Source organism: Osmia lignaria, chromosome 16 (genome assembly GCF_051020975.1).
Source record: "Osmia lignaria lignaria isolate PbOS001 chromosome 16, iyOsmLign1, whole genome shotgun sequence".
NCBI lineage: Eukaryota > Metazoa > Arthropoda > Insecta > Hymenoptera > Megachilidae > Osmia > Osmia lignaria.
The window spans coordinates 2225532-2242158 of NC_135047.1; the positions used below are offsets into that span (position 1 = coordinate 2225532).

A 16627-nucleotide genomic window follows, 5' to 3' on the forward strand; every position below is an offset into this window, starting at 1 on the left:
AAAACTTGCACCAACTGCATTCCTGTTTTCGAAAAAGGAAATATTCCGAAGCGAAGGCAAGTGCATTTCGCGAAACGCAATGATGAACTATAAAAGTGAACGGTATCAAAGGTTCCTGGAAGAACACCTCTTATCGTCATTATGGTACTTGCTGCAATATCATCGATATCGCAATCGATATCGTAAAACTTTGTACTTCCAGGTAATAATTACCGATATTACAGCCTTGTTTCTCCCACAGTAAACTCTCGAATATGGTGAATGATCGGTGATGTATCGGACAGGTACAAGTGCAAGTATAATTTCTCTCTAACATCCTGATCGAGTACAATGCAGAAAAAGAAGGTCGATCCATTAAGTAATATCAATAACACGTCAGGAAAGAATCATCATCGTGTACGCTCCATTTATCCCAGCGCACATAGTGTCGATCAGATGCATCCTCGGTGCATCCTCGGTGCATTAGCTGCAATCCAGCTAACGACTCGCTAAATCGTCAATAACGCCTGGAACATCCTGTCGACGCGTTCGATATATCGTACGATGTCTATCTCCTCGTAGATGGATCGAACTTGATCCACGCCGCGTATACCCGTCCGGAGTTAACATTCGAGGCAACGATGAATCAATCACCCGTTCATCGCCATCCGTTCACCCGGTTTCCGACTCGGGACGAGGCTCGGAAAACGCGAAAAATCCCATTACACGAGCCGCTCTTCCATTTAATTAATACGCCGCGCCGAGTACGGTGCCTGTTGCGTTGCGGGATGTTACCTAGTCGAGTGCATCTTCATTAAGCGATCCCCATCGCGTATGAATCACGATAATCGCGGGATAGACTGCACCCTGCACCATATTCGTCGGTTCTCTTCTATCTTTATTCCTTTCCCGGATCCTACGAATTTGCATCTAACTGCAATTAAGTACCGCGCGCTCGCCCCCCGTGGACTCGAGAGATAAACGTTCTATCTCGTGAGAGAAATCCTGGATGCTGTTTTCTCTAGGATTTTAAAGTTATTTTATTTGCATTTAGGTTCTTTAGATTTGCGTTGCAAGGATAAAGCAGGAATTTTTGAAGAAAATTAACAGGTTCGATAATAGAGACGAGCGAGAAAGCAAATTGAACTGAACGATCATCGCGTTTCTGGTTAGTGGTATTTCTAACAGTACTTAAGACCTCGATTCCACCGACCGTAATTAAATCAGAGTACGAAAAATGTTGAATCCATAGTAATCTATCGAGACAGGAAGGCCAAATGGAACAGCATCGCGTTGAACGCGAAATAGCGATGCACGCGAAAAGATTGAAAAGCGGAAGGGGTGATCTATCGATCCAACCGGTGTATTAAACGACCCGAACGCGAATCGTTTAAATATTCTACCGTGCGAAATCCGGTAACCCATAAAAAGTTCATGTATCGTGATTAATCATTCATTTAATTAGCAAGATGAACGAGACGTTAGATTTGCCTGGTACGCTATGAATAATTCTATAAATCGCGTGCGATATGAAACATTAAAGTCACACCAGGGCCAAACACGGCCTTATTTAATCACAATATCGTGATTTAATGCCTCGAACAGCATTTATTAACGAGTTCCTTTTTATATTCTTCAAACTTTGAAAACCGACTGTGTACGATTTGTATCTTACACGATTTCTTAGACGAACCATTACATTTTCGAATAAACGAACACCAATATTTTATAAAGTACACGGATTTTACTGGTGTGGAAGATAGTGGTATGCAAATAAATGGGACGAGTAAACAGATAAATAAAAAGAGACCTTGCAAGGTACGTGCTTTGCTTAATCAAATGTCACGGAGTTGGACGAAAACGTGGATCGTCACTTTGGTGCATGATCCAAGTTTTCTAACGACTCGGTGATTGGCTGGTAGCCGGTGTCGCAGCAAGAGCAGACGATTCTCAGCGGACGGTGGTTAACCGCAAATCACGGATTGTTGGCCAGAGAGCACGTACCTTATAGCTACGTATTACCGTGCATAAACGCTGGGAAATATGAATTTATGTCGTCGGTTCGAGCTCGACTAGTTTTTTCCGTTCTACAGCTGACCGGCAAGAAATTTATGTAATCGCTCGTTTCCCCTCGGGATCGCGCGGGTGGATTTATCGCGATAGTTACCTAGATTCAAAGGTTGAATTCCATTTTCTTTCTACCTCATCAAAGATCGTTCTTGTTTGTTAAATTCTTCATTCTCCCAGAGAAGTTGGAACGCTGAGAATCGAGGTGGGAATTGATTAAGAACGGTAAAAGAGCCTCGCTTCCCGTTCGCAGCCGAGTAATTAACATCCGCAAGAAAGTGTGCAATTTTTCGGTCGACCGACTCGCGATAAAAATTTCGAATGTCATTCGGGAATGGGTTTTCAAACGGTTTATGGACTAACTTTTCCGAGTTTCCTGAGAATCTATAGAAATGATTTGAACCGACAGCTCGTTTCATACGTCAATCAATATCCAGCGTGAGAGATTAATAGGTCGAGCAATGTTTTAAACAAATTGACGTCAGTTGTCAATAGGAAAAAAGCTGTCAGATGAGTTTGTAAAAAGTAAATAATCTTATCCAACAGGAAAAACAAAATCGCTCATTAGTATATAAGAAGCAGCAAGTAATTTGCACAAAAACTTGATAAGCAAGCGTCGTCGCAATCTGACTTTCAAATTGCTAACTGTACGATATCTGAACTTTAGTTTCCTTGAAACGAAGCGGATCGCTCGCGGTTAGGTTCGGCCGTGCAATTACGAACGTTTGTCCCGCGACGCGGATTCACGGATGTTCCTAGATTTTCCGGCGTGCCTGAGGCGACTGAAAACCTTCCAAGTCACCCGCTACCTGACGCCAACTAACGGAATTGAAAGACGATCGTCCCTCGATCTACCTTCCCAGCCACCTTCCTCCTCCACCTCGTCCTAGCCACTCTTTTGCTTCATTTCGCTCCGCAACGACGTAATTTCCGAGGGAAGAAGAAATTACCGGTCGAGGTGAACTCGGTCGAGACTCGAAGAGGAACGCGGTTTCTCCGGGAGCGAGATTTTCAGACTATCAGATGCAAAGTGGAGAAAATTACGTTCAGACTCCAATGTACATTTTTGAGGATTAAAACACACGTTGCTGGAATGATTATAGTGCTCTAACAGCCTTGTTTTATTACCAGCTAATGCTTCGTATATTTTATAGTAAATATACACATTTGCTGGGCAATGTATGCAGATGCTAATTTGATAAGTAAATGTATTCACCAGCAATGAAATTACAGATTTATCAGTAAAAGTAGACGTTTATATTGTTCCGTAATATATACGAGTTGGATAAACGATTAACGCGATTCAATCTGCCTACGCATCGACGAAGAGCTAGAAGTCCGTACGAGTTTGACTCGCATGTTGCCCGCTCGACCCGGTGCGATGATTAACGGCCATCCTGATCCGCGAGCTCGTCCCACGCCTAACACCTTCCGTTCCATTTAGCCAGACCGGCAACCGACGAACAATAATTAACCGGAGCGAACGGGACGATTTGTTGGCGTAACGCAAACAAGATAACCGTACGAAATCATTTTAACGAGATCTGAACGCGTCTTTTATCCACCTTCGTTCCTGCGATTGAAAGGATTAAAGAAAATTTCGAGTCAACCCGGAGTGGACTTTCCTTCCTCCGGCAGAAAAATCAGCTAACTTTTCTTCGGTGAAAATCGTGCAACTAACCCGGTCTCGCGGACGATCTATCGCGTGAGACGGAGGAACCGCAAAGGGTTAAAGCGGACGAGATCGATGTCAAAGAAACAGGACCCGTTACAGCGTAGAAAGGAAGTCGATGAAGTGCGACCGATGGAAGAAGGGCGGGGAGACAGCGGCTGTTAAAAGAAGAAGGAGGAGGAAGTCGAGAAAGGTGGAAGAACGAATTCATCGGTTCTATGAGAACAGAACTGACACGGATCGCAACGCGTTAAGTCTACTAGCTTGATGCCTCGAGATCGAGCCTGATCTTCTAGATCCTGCAGCATCTCGCAGGAGCGTGACTCATCTCGAATCTTCTTCTTGGTTTATACGCGTGGAAAGATCCCACGGGAACTTGTAAACACGGCGAACATTGTTCCTTTTCGGTCTAAAGAGTCTCCGCTTACGAGCGGTTTCGTATGCGGGCCGCGCGGTCCGCGCTGACGCATCGACGAGCATTCCCTCGATGCAACGCCGCGATTAGGCCAAGTCACGCGTGGCAATGATCCGATTATGGTTTCCCGCGATTCTATCCGGCCCGTTGTCCTTCGTTATTATCACGAATCCGAGGCCTGTTACCGCGCGAACGGACGTGGACGCCGCGAGTCTGCACGTTTCTTCTCGGGACACTCGAGGAATCACGTAGGGACCGGGTCCTTTGGGAAACGCGCGCGATGCATGGAATAACTTACAACGTCTCTCTCACGCTCTTGCGACATCTTTGTAATAATAATTTCCCTCCTATGTTGCAGATACGCGATCGTCTGGTTGCTGACGATGACCACTCTTCGATGTCAGGTAAACGCAATTAGGAAACATTAATTATCCATCGAACTGGATATTCACCGTAGAAATTTTCAAGGCGACGAATCACGAGAATGCGGATGGCGATGGAAACGCGGATGACTCGGTGTTGGACGAGACGACCGAGGATTACTGGGCCGGAAGCGGATCCGGACCAGAAGAAGACGATGGTCTTCATAACGAGACCAGAGAAGCGTTAACCCACGAAGCTAGCGATCACGATGCCGTGAGTATAATTTTAACGAAAATTAATCGATGAATGATAGAATTATTCGGTTGTAATAATTGAAGACAATCAGGTCCAGTTTCGATGGTTGGACAGGTGTAGGCGAGGGATGAGAGGAACGGAGGCGGGATAGGTACATTCACCTAGGCCATCTGACCGATCATAGCTAGTCTAATGACTTTCGACACTCTAACCACGCGACCGTTAATCATCGCATGAGTGCTCGTATCACGAGGAGACTGGAGACGGGAATCGTCGGCTTGAAAGGAACGCGCCGCGCCGTCCGCGGACGTCGAGTCGCGTTTACGATGACACGCACTGCATTTAGAAACGGATTTAACTGGTACGCTGATTACCAACATTACGAGTCAAATTGGAGGAAAAGAAGAGGAATCTAGAGCGATTATGCTGTTGCGTTTGTGGAAGGAAATGAGATGTTGCAACAGCTTCTAAGAGCAGAGTAGGTCTGGGGTTCTATATATTGCAATATCTTGATAATTTATAGAGTATAACAGTTTATCCGGGCTTGTAGAGCATGCGACGGGGAAATCCTGTAGTTAAAACGTCAAAGTATCAAAAAGGAGGAATCAAAAATCTCATCTGCGAGCAACGCTACATTTTACAAACGTTTCTCCAAAGGATATCTTTCGAAGAACCTCTAAGAGCATCCTTCGTTTCTCTATAAAGCCAAGGAAACGATCCTCTAACTACTCTAGTAGCCCGTAAACGCTCGCTGCAGCCCTTTAACCGAGTTCCAGCTGCTAGAAATGGCTGAAAGGTGGAATCCGTGAAAAGCAATAATTCCCGAACACGTTCGGTGCAAATAAAACGCGAGAGTCGGCGAACGTTACGTGTCAGAGACGAGGAGGACAAGCTGGGAAGAGGATCCGTTCGAAGGCTGGCAAGAAGAAGCTATGTAAGAGCCGAGTTACAGGAAGAAAGGAAGCAAAAAGAGGCGAGAAACGAACGGACGAACGAAGAGGAGCATGTAACGACACGATTGTTTCCACTTGTACCGCGGCATATGGAGGCTGTTTGCTAGCTTTTTTGCTCTGACTAGCGTTTACCACCAACCACGTGCCTTCTCTATTGCCTGACCCACCGGAGTGGCTGACCACCTATCAGGGTACAGTGGCAGAAAATCGCGAGAGCAACCAACTTGTTTTTCTCTCTTACACTTGTTCGTCTCTATTATCCTTGCGGTAATTGCGGATGATGAATGAACATTGTTGATCTTCGTTTTCGTTTGATGAGATCGGACGGGGATGAGATAGAGACGTCTTTAAGAGCGGGATCGAAGAATTTCTTGTCGTGGTATCATTGCTTCGAGGGACGCGTAGTTATTGGTCATTCGATGAAATAAAAGTATCGGAGAAATTACACTCATGGCATGTCAATTTGAAGCTGAAAGTTTGATGAAAATATATAAACACAAGATGATTGGTTATTCGATGCAGAATATAATTATTCATCTCAATGCAAACAAGCTTGCTTTTAAAAACTTGATCGGCTGCGATCGAAGATGGAACGCGTTCTAAAGTAAGTGCTCGTGCATCGAGAGAAATCGAAGCAAGAAGATTCCTCCGGCGAGTTGCATCGGTACGACATGCGAAACCGTGTATTATCCCGACACGAGTGCACCGGCTGCACTTTCGAGCAGAAACGAGCTCGTAAAGCGTTAGTCACGCGCCCGATCGTGGCGTCCTTTTTTCACCTTTCTTTCGCCGCTTCGTCCTTTTCCCTTTGAAATCACCCATTTCCGCGAGCTGTCTCGCAAACAATTCCTCTCCTTCCGAGTTATATTGCCAATAATTTCTTCCTTTGAAAAAGTACAGCTTATTAACGAAGCTTAAATTTGTAATTTTAATTAATAATTCTGTTTGCTTTCTGCAAAGGTGGTGTACGTAGGGGACGGTGCTGCCTACGTTCCAGTTCCTTCGTTGAAAGGACGACCCTTGAGCCCGAATTTGCAAGCTCTTCAGACTCTTCAGGGTCTGCAAGGACTGGCCGGAGGCGGTGGTACGGGGGTGGTCGGCGATGACGATTGGAAGAGACATCCGGAAACTTGGGATCGCGAGCATAGGAGGTACAGGCCAAACACCACTCGAGTTCAACGTAAGTAAATAGCTTTTTTAATGATGTTCGGGCCGAGTCGAGCGCTTGAACATTGCCGAATTAATCGAAATCGACGAACTGTTTGAAACAAAAGCGAGCTACTCGAATATTTTCAGCTCGAATATTCGAGTAGCTCGCTTTTGTTTCAAACAGTTCGTCGACTTCGAGTAATTCGGCAATATTCAAACGCTCCAATCCTTCATCTAATCTTCTCAGCTGTCTTCGTTTGAACGAACAGAAACAAAAGCGTTCGGATAAATATTGTTTCGCCAGCAGTCACAATAAAAGATTATCGATATCCAAGTTCCCCGGTTCAGTTATCGTTGCAACAAGAAAGCGAACGCTTTCACCCTCGAACACCGTTACCAGCGTTATTATCTCCGCGGCCCGCAACGGGCAGGAAACGTTCGAGTCTCGTTGATCGATTGATCCAAAGGCTGGACCAACAAGTCCCGACACTCTGCCATTGAGGACGCGATGGATGGCGAATGGCTACCGTTAGAGTGGACGCAATTAAAACGGTGTTGGAAAGTCGTGTGGCGTACTCAACAGTATACCTTCAACGCCTCTCGATCACCACTATCCGTGTCAGAATCTCTCTGTTCGACTCTCTTCTGGAACGTAGTTCCTCCCTCGAGCAATCGATGACCCGTGTCGACCGTAATTTTCCAAATTGCACAGCTGCGAAATGTTTTCCCGAATAAATCGAACCTCCGAGCTCTGCGATCGAACAACTGAGCTGCGTTGATTGTAAATGTATAATAAGAAATCAAGGGCAGGGGGCAGCAGGAACGAGTTAACTCAAAGACTAGACAATTTATACGAAAGTGTACGAGGAGCATTCGTGTTTGTCGATGATGAATTCAACGCGTTCTCGAGAGACGAGGTTCTGTACGTTCAATGAAGTCGTAAAGTCCTTCTCTGCGGGGTATAGAAGGCCACCCGCGGTATCGTCAATTACGCGAAAGAAGGCCCATTAGGTTTAATGTACCCTCCTCTGCACGCTCGATTCTACGACCTCGGGCCTCCGCTTCGTTTCATTTCTTTTTCGCCTTCTTCTTCTCTTCGTCATCATTTCCCTCCTCTTCCGTCAGCTTTCTTCTTTATTCCCGTTTATTTATTCGTTCGGATAAGTAAAATTATTTAAAAAATAACGCGTACGAATTTCATGTACCTGATATTCAATTAGTAAACTATACATATAAGACGAAGAGGAAATTACGAACGAATTAAAGGGTTCGCGGATCGACCGATCGTGATCGTGATTTCACGTCAAAAGAAACAAGATCACGCGGGTAATTAGAGAAATGATTCTTGACGGTGAGCAATCGTCTTCATGGAATAATCGCAAGAAGAAGAAGAAGCTTGATACTCGAACGGCTATTCCTATAATCGACTCTTAACCATCGGCCATCAGTTATCGTTTCTTTGTTCCGTTCTGTTCGCTATAATCCACCATCCTGCGCGTTTCCATGTAATGAGATTTAAATGGAAGTTGTTTGAGCTTTGACTAATCTTCCCTGTTTCGCTGATATACTTAAGCCTCGGCACGCTTTGTTTGCCACGAAGTTGTTATTACAATTGTACGAAATGATTTGGGATTAACTGTGAGAAAATCGCTTTTCGAATCTTGCAAATTATTTAGCGCAGGCGTTAATGGGAAGAAAAATCGCGGACGAAAAGGCGAGTGAAAAATTCAGCTGGAGTACTCGAGCGAGTATCGGTCGTTGCGCAACCGGCTCCATTGTCTACGCTCGGACGTTTTACCGGCCGATGAACACAAAGCACGTATCCGCAATTGTAATAAGAGTGCGTGCATACCTCTAAAATACGCGTGCAACGCGTGTGTGCATCAGCACGCGCTAAACAGAAAGAGTAACGAAGAGAGAGAAGAGAGGAGCGTAGTGCAACGAAATGTTGTATCATCGAGACTTACCCGAAGTGTGACTATCGCCAGTCTCCATCAAACGCCGTACATCTTCCACACTCCCGCTGGATTACGTCGTTTACGATAGAAACGGCTCCTTACCACGAAGAGCGCCTATAAGGGGACTCGGCTCGCTGCTTTACTTTCACTCGTCATCGGCGACCGGTTTTCCGCTGCTTTCCACCCGCCGGATGCCCGATTTTCCGACAATTTCGACACCGAAACGTCGCGGTTCGATCCTGAAATCAGCAAAATATCAAGTTGATTAGCAACGTTTTACTTTCAAAAGATCCCTGCTTAATTAACTCTCGCACGACGGACCATGAAGAGAGGCTGAATTTCAGTCTAATTTCGCAATTAATTTAAAAATCATACAGACTCCATTGAAGTATTCGGTAAAAATGAAACAATTGTAATCATGTTACAGATATCGAAGCGGAGTGCCAGGACGATTATATGAAGATCAGGATCGGTTTCAACGGCTCCTTCGCGGGGCTACTTTACTCGGCAGGTAAGAACCGCGAATCCTTCAGAAATTAACATCACGGACGAGCAAGGTGTACGTGATCCAGCATTCGTATTAAAAAGTACGTGCTATCACGTCTGCGACCTCGCGATTCTAGAGCTCGCAATCATCTCGTCGTACACGACGGTCGAACTGTTACACGCTGACGAGCTAATAGTAGAAATTATCGCGAGATGATCTTTCCAAGCCCACCGACAAAGAATTTTCCTTTTTCCATGACGAGATCTCTTGCCGGTCTCCAGCATGGTCAAACTGTGTGCTTCCGTTATTTTGAAACAGGCACAACGCGTTGCTTCTCTCTGCACGCGATGCACCTGGAAATAGCTCGTTCTTCTTCACCATCGTTGTGATTTCAAACTATTCTCCTCTACGGATGCATCTCCGAGGAACAAACGATCGTTGTTCTTGATGCTCCTCTTCGAGTTCCTTCAAGAGCAACCATATATACACTGCCGTCCATAAGTCACCGGACACAATTTAAAATCAGAATACTCTTTTTAAAATTGAACCAAATGACTTGAGGTTTCTCGAGAAGCTATACAAATTAATTTACTAATACGGAGAACTACCCAAGTGTTACACTCACTTATTAATTAAACTTTGCCAGCTTGTAGAGCTCGTCGAGCTGAACACTATTCAAAATAGAATATAGAATTTTAGTATAGAATTATATAGAATTTTAATTATTCAAAAAGAGACAAATTATCATTAAAAAAAAAAAAAAAAAAAATATATGGAAACCGAGGATTTGAACCGAGGACCTTTAGATTGCAAGTCATGTGTTTAACCACGGAGGGGATCCATGACTCGCAATCCGAAGGTCCTCGGTTCAAATCCTTGGTACCCAATAATTTTTTTTTTTTTTTTTATGATAATTTTTATGTAATAGTTATTCAAAAAGAGACAAATTATCATTAAAAAAAAAAAAAAATGTTGGGAACCAAGGATTTGAACCGTGGATCTGTAGATTGCGAGTTGTATGTGTGAGTTTGTCATACTTCAGAATGTAAGGAGTAACTAACTGTAATTGTTAATATCTTTTAAACAATTAATATGTAAGTGTAACACTTGGGTAGTTCTCCGTATTAGTAAATTAATTTGTACAGCTTCTCGAAAAACCTCAAGTCACTTAGTCCAATTATAAAAAGAATATTCTGTTTTAAAGAGTGATTTATAGACGGCAGTGTATATAGACACATTGTTCAGATAGAACATAGCAGAGCTCAATTTGCTACCATGATATAGACTATTCTTGACAAGTATCCTTTTGTCACTTTTATCAGAGCTCTACAAGAATGAAAGATCATTGTTTCAATGAACCTCTTCGACTAGATAATTACCGAGCATTTTCCTCAAATGATAATCATAAGTAAGCTTTCATAGCTGAATGATCGTTGATAAAGCACGATCAATTTTAATTGCAGGCTACTCTTACGATCCCGACTGCATGTACGTTAACGGAACCGGCCGCGATTACTACGAGTTCTACATTCAGTTGAATCGGTGCGGCACCCTTGGCGAGAACACTCATCATCAGGACAGCAGAAAGAATCCTACGGTAGGTAAAACGACCAGCTTCCGACCGAATAATCCGGCCTTGTTCGTTACCAACTCAGCGTGAGTACCGGCTTCGTTTGACAAGGAATAATAATGATTAACATCCATGATAAAAAATCTGTCTATCCCACGTATGGCCTTTAGAGATCGTCCACCTTCCCACTGGACGTTTAACGATAGACCGTGTCTCGCGACTCGACGTATTAATACGCGCCGGATCGTCAAGGCACCGCCGATGCTAATAATTCTGTTACCTGAACCTTATGATTTATTAAACGCTAGTGAACGTTCCGTGATTTATATCGGTATTCAGAAACCCACCCCAGTACGTCTCAACTGCAATCAGTCGAGATTGAGGGAAGATGAAGCCCTTCGTTGATACATTTCAGATGAAATATTTTTTAACCCTTTGAAGATCTCTCATCCGACATCCTATCATTCTAATAATACGTTAAATTGAGTCGACGCGTTATGAAGAGGTCAAAGATATTTCAAAAGCTTCGTGGGAAGAGCTAGCATAGAATAGATATTTATAAATTTCATCTTTTTTTCTCATTCCAGAAAAACCTAATGTGGAACACCGTCACGGTGCAATACAACCCGTTGATCGAAGAAGAATTCGATGAACATTTCAAGGTGACTTGCGAGTATGGTTACGATTTCTGGAAGACCGTCACCTTTCCGTTCCTGGACGTCGAGTAAGTGAAACGAAAGCAAAGTGAAAATAGAGAATCTACTTTGAGCTTTGTTCAGCATCGCTCGAGATCTCGATGTAGATGAGAACGGTATCATAATGTTGATCATGAATATCGTCGTTCCGCTACCAGATAACGGGTAGCTGGTTCTTCCAGAAGCCTTAACGCGGATATCTTCTTCCAGAGTGGCGACGGGAAATCCCGTAGTGTTCACCCTGCAGCCACCGGAGTGCTACATGGAAATCAGATACGGTTACGGGACCACTGGAACTAGAGTGGCTGGACCAGTTCGCGTCGGCGATCCTCTGACTCTCATTATCTACATGCGCAGCAAATACGGTACGCGGACGTAGCTGCACGCATTTTCGCTTCACGCTCGTACACTTCTCGTCTCCCAAGAGTCCCGAGGCCTAATCGCATGGCGCTTAACGTAACATCTGCCCGGCGTTATTCGAAGGAATAACGGGACGAATAGAGTTACTCTTCTACGTACGAGTTCTCTTTTAGAGAAACCAAAATTAATCCACCAGAGAGTTTCTTCTGGTGCTTTTAACCCAAGCTTTACCTTTAGAAAAGTTAGATTCATTTCTTGCCCATCAGATGGTTTCGACATCGTCGTCAACGACTGCTACGCGCACAACGGCGGAAACAAACGGATCCAGCTGATCGATCAATACGGATGTCCAGTGGACGACAAACTGATCAGCAGATTCCGTGGATCCTGGTCGGAAAGCGGACTCTTCGAGACCCAAGTGTTCGCTTATATGAAGACGTTCAGGTTCACCGGTTCGCCGGCTCTCTACATCGAGTGTGACGTTAGAATGTGTCACGGTAGATGTCCGGTGAGTAAAATAATTGTAACGATCACTCTTTCAAAGACGGTTAACCGACATGATTATTATATGTAATTGCAGAGTCAACCATGCCACTGGAGGAACGCCAAAAACGTGGCGAAACGTTCGTTGCCAGAAATCGGTGGTCCCTCCACACCTGCTACCAGTTTATCAGAGAACGTGAATCTCTTCCAATCGCTGCGCGTGCTTCAGGAAGGCGAAGCGGATACTGAGTTCTTCCAAAATTCCACCACTGCTTATCGAAGCGGTAAATTTATATCTTTTTCACCTGCTGAGCTCGATAAACCCTTCATTTATTAGCCAATCCGATTCTAAGATTGAAAATCTTAATAAGAGTGCTATAGCATTTAGTGGATCAAAAGCTCAACGAATTGCCGAACAATTTTTTTTTTTTGCCACTGACTCGCTCTGACTCGCTCTAGTTCACTTTAGCTTCTTTTTTTTTCTATATTTTTCATTTCGATCGCTATTATTTTATAGGTCCCAGCGAACCTTCGGGCGACAGAGTATGCCTAAGATCAACGGTCCTCAGCACGATCATAGGAATCGGATGCGGCTTCCTTTGCATCATGGCAGGCACGATATTGGCCATGTGTTCGCGGATGCGACGACAGGCCAGGGAGAAGCTCTTATCCGACAGTATAAGTTACATGACCCACAAGGGTAGAATCAATTAAACGCAGCCTCCCCGAACGTACAAGCGAGTTTCTCTGTTTTCTTCTTCTGCCCGATGCTTCCGCCGGTACCAGAGTATCCGGGGAATCACCCGAAGACATTTTCTCTGTCGATAAATGCGATACGACGCGGACTCCATCGATACTTTTTAAAATCGATTGATCGGATGATCTTCAAAATTAACGCGTTCGAAGTTTAATTTTAAAAACAGACTATGGAGACAGGATTGTACCGATCGTACGATCGATGAATAATTATGGTTTTCGCGTGAATGATTCACCGTCGAGGAAGTAGGAATCTTTGAAGATCGAACTCTCGACAACGCTACTCGCTATCCTCTTTCCTTTTCCTCTCGGCGCGGATAAACCTCGTTTATCGTACGCACAGAGTTGCTGCCCGTCGATAATAATGATTCAAACGCGAATTTAGAAGTCGAGGATTTTGCCACGGTCTCGGTGTCGGGTGCACGATCGAGGAAAAAGCGTAATTCGAAAAATACGATAGCAGGTAAAGTTCGAATTCTTTGATTTTTCGTTCGTGCAAACGCTGCTACGCCGGATCGAAACGAATAGATACATAGGCCACTGATGAGATTCAGAGTACATTTAAGTATGGCTAATAACGTTACTCGCCATATTCAGGAACGAAAAAATTAACATTGCCTCGAGTTGCAGCTGAGCAAACAATCAACCGTATTTAATTTGCAAACTGATAAAACTTTCGAGCAACGTTTACAAATCTTCACCTTCTTACATCTCTAATGTCGAATCATAAACGACAACATTTATTTTCGGTATTTCGAAAGGTTTGCAGCTGCATTCTCGAGAAACAATTGAACCTCGATCGACTGACACGTTTTTTTTACCTTAAGTTTCTGAATGTTTGCGAATAATGCATTATCGTATGATATAGATATCGCTATTATAATAAACAGCTCTACAGTATCTAGGTTTATACTCATATGCATATGGTATATAACGCAGCGTCCAAATGTGTCTTCTAACGTTTAATTCTTTTTTTTTTTTAATTTGTTTCGAGAAGCAGGAGTATCGCAGGAATTGCCACGAGCGCGAACGGCCAGTGAGGATTAAATAATATTTTGCGAGATCACCCCGTGCGTATCGGGGGAGCCAAAGAAACGTAGCTCAGCTCTCGTCTTAATATTTAACGACGGAATTTCGCGGTTCCCGCGCGAACGTCCTTTCGCCAACCAGTGAAATATTAATTTCCCCTCCTGGTCGTTCCGAAATTATTTCTACGTTCTCGTCAAGATCGAACGCCGTAGACATTTTCGTTATTCTATTTGTTTTTTTTTTTCCAAATACTTCGCTCTCAAACGACAGATAGCAACAACATCCACCTGCTCGATCGAATTACTTGTAAATATAGTACGATACATGATATTTATAATTAAGCTCGAGTGTATCAAGGTTTCCAATAAACATTAGAAAGAGAATTAGAAATCTGTTATTTCCCTTTTTGTACGTGTAACAATAAATGAACGAAGAGAAATCGATTTTATTTTATTCGACCTCCACCTTTCCCATTGATCGTTCACGGGAAGTGAAAAACTAGCGTGACGAAAGGGGAGCCTACCTGGTCGATTTTGAAAAATTCGACGGGTCCTGGGACCACAATGGTCGAGGCACGGAACGAATCGTGTTTTCCAAACAACGCATCCTTCACCGATGTTTCGACGTCGTTCTCAAAGATCGCCGCAAATGGCTAGGCTACGGTGAAAAGTGAAAATCTACGCAATATCTCATCCGCAAAATGGACCCGGAGACCGACATTTATTCATCGATCCTTTCTGGATAACGAAAGAAAAATGCGATAGATCGTCCACCTCTTCGAAGACCTCCAAAAGATTTTTAAAAAAATAAATTGAACGTAACGTTTTTAACGAATTATGAAACGGGGCAATTAAATTCTACGTTGGTGATAAAAATAATTAAAGGTATCTTTGGTGGACTTTTATCAGAAAAGGGTCAAAGCGGAACTGGAGTTTCCAGCCAGATAAAAGGCAGCTCGAGCACAGTAACGAACTGTCTTTCGACGGCGAGCACGCGGCAATTAATCAAGCCGCAATAAATTAATTGCCGGCTGGGCAGGAATTAATTGCCACCCGGGCAATAATTATGGCTAACGCAGAAATAATTATCGTCCGCTATGGCAACGCGTCGATCTTCAGCCTCAACATTTATGTTAGGAACCTGCATTTATATAAAACTACAAAATTAATCGGTTATTTGTCAATATGACTTAAGTACTTCTCGATATTCAATTATTTCGCGGAGTCCATAGCAGTGATTCAACAATTATCAATCATTCTCTCAGCAGGAATCGTTAAGTTACGAATCGAATTATTAAAATATATTTTATTTTCATATGAAACCCCTGGAAATTCTATATTTTTCATTTTATATTAGTGCGCGCTTCGGAAACAGTACTCCTTTCGCTATCTGGTGATAAGCGACGAAAGTAGTTCAAATTCCCTTTCATTAATTCCCGCCATCCACTGCTAGATGGCTGTACCATTTCAATTCCCGCAAAAAGCATATTTTTTTATTTTTCATTTTAACGCATTAGTAGATCTATTTATTTATAAAATATATCGTAAGCCTCAGTAGAATAACAGAATTGCAGATTCTATCAAAAACCACAATTTTCTATTTCATTGTTTTCGTTACACATTGCCAGATAGCGCTAGTAGTGTGATTTTGAAACGCTCATTAATATAAAATTAAAAAAACATAAAAATAAGATTCAAACAGAAATTATATTGAAACACACAAGAACTAAAAGTACATTATTCAAAAATAATTCTCCACAGTTTCACTGCCTGTCGTTGCACGAAATTAATTTAAGAATATTTGTTCAATCTTATTCTCCACGGTATTAAAATTAATTCGAACGAAATCAAGGAAGGTTTACGCTGAATTCTTTTGCATCTCGAACCGTTTACGTCAAATATTAAATATGAATTTTATAAAAGAAGAAACTTGCCTGGAAGAATTTTTATATCTCCTCGGTTCGAGCAAAATTCAACCAAAAATGCACCTTTTGCCAGATAAATGGCGACTTTGAATACCCTGGAGCAACGCCTCAATATTTCAATCCTTCATGGTATCTCGCCGCGTATTCAAGCGTGTACTCCTCGACGTGGAACTTCCGGTCGGAGAAACGCATCGTCGAGGGCGTAGCAAGGGAAAGCCGAAGAGATATCAAAATGAAATCTGCCGAGCTAATAAATATTCGGTTATCATGGTTAATCGAGTTATCGTGCGATGCGAAGCGGCCAGGCGGTTTTGCCAGCTACCGAACGACTGAACCAAGAAAATCCAAGTAAAAGAATCGAATATTCTCTATAAATTAAAATTTTTTAAACGCAAATCGACGCGAAAGTGTCCAAAGAATTGGCACTTTTGTTTATTTATTTATTTCCTTTTTTATACGGGAAAAAACTTATAATAATGCGTCACTAGATTTCCAGATTTGATAATATGCTA

The 16627-nt window shown here is 43.1% G+C and overlaps 1 protein-coding gene across 2 annotated transcripts in view; it reads left to right on the forward strand.

The window, feature by feature from the left end:
- Positions 1-14566, forward strand: part of LOC117600636 (uncharacterized) — a 45583-nt gene extending 31017 nt beyond the window's left edge. The window contains exons 1-11 of one of the 2 annotated variants that reach the window (XM_034316310.2): positions 1636-1797; positions 4492-4537; positions 4602-4769; positions 6665-6884; positions 9239-9322; positions 10762-10895; positions 11456-11592; positions 11774-11928; positions 12190-12431; positions 12504-12690; positions 12924-14566. In XM_034316310.2, the coding sequence (XP_034172201.1) occupies positions 4517-4537; positions 4602-4769; positions 6665-6884; positions 9239-9322; positions 10762-10895; positions 11456-11592; positions 11774-11928; positions 12190-12431; positions 12504-12690; positions 12924-13120 (1545 nt within the window). In that variant the 5' untranslated portion in view covers positions 1636-1797; positions 4492-4516 and the 3' untranslated portion in view covers positions 13121-14566. Of the gene's footprint in view, positions 1-1635; positions 1798-4491; positions 4538-4601; positions 4770-6664; positions 6885-9238; positions 9323-10761; positions 10896-11455; positions 11593-11773; positions 11929-12189; positions 12432-12503; positions 12691-12923 lie in introns of those variants that run through there. The other variant, XM_034316309.2, reaches the window with a different exon arrangement.
- The last annotated feature ends 2061 nt before the right edge of the window (positions 14567-16627 follow it).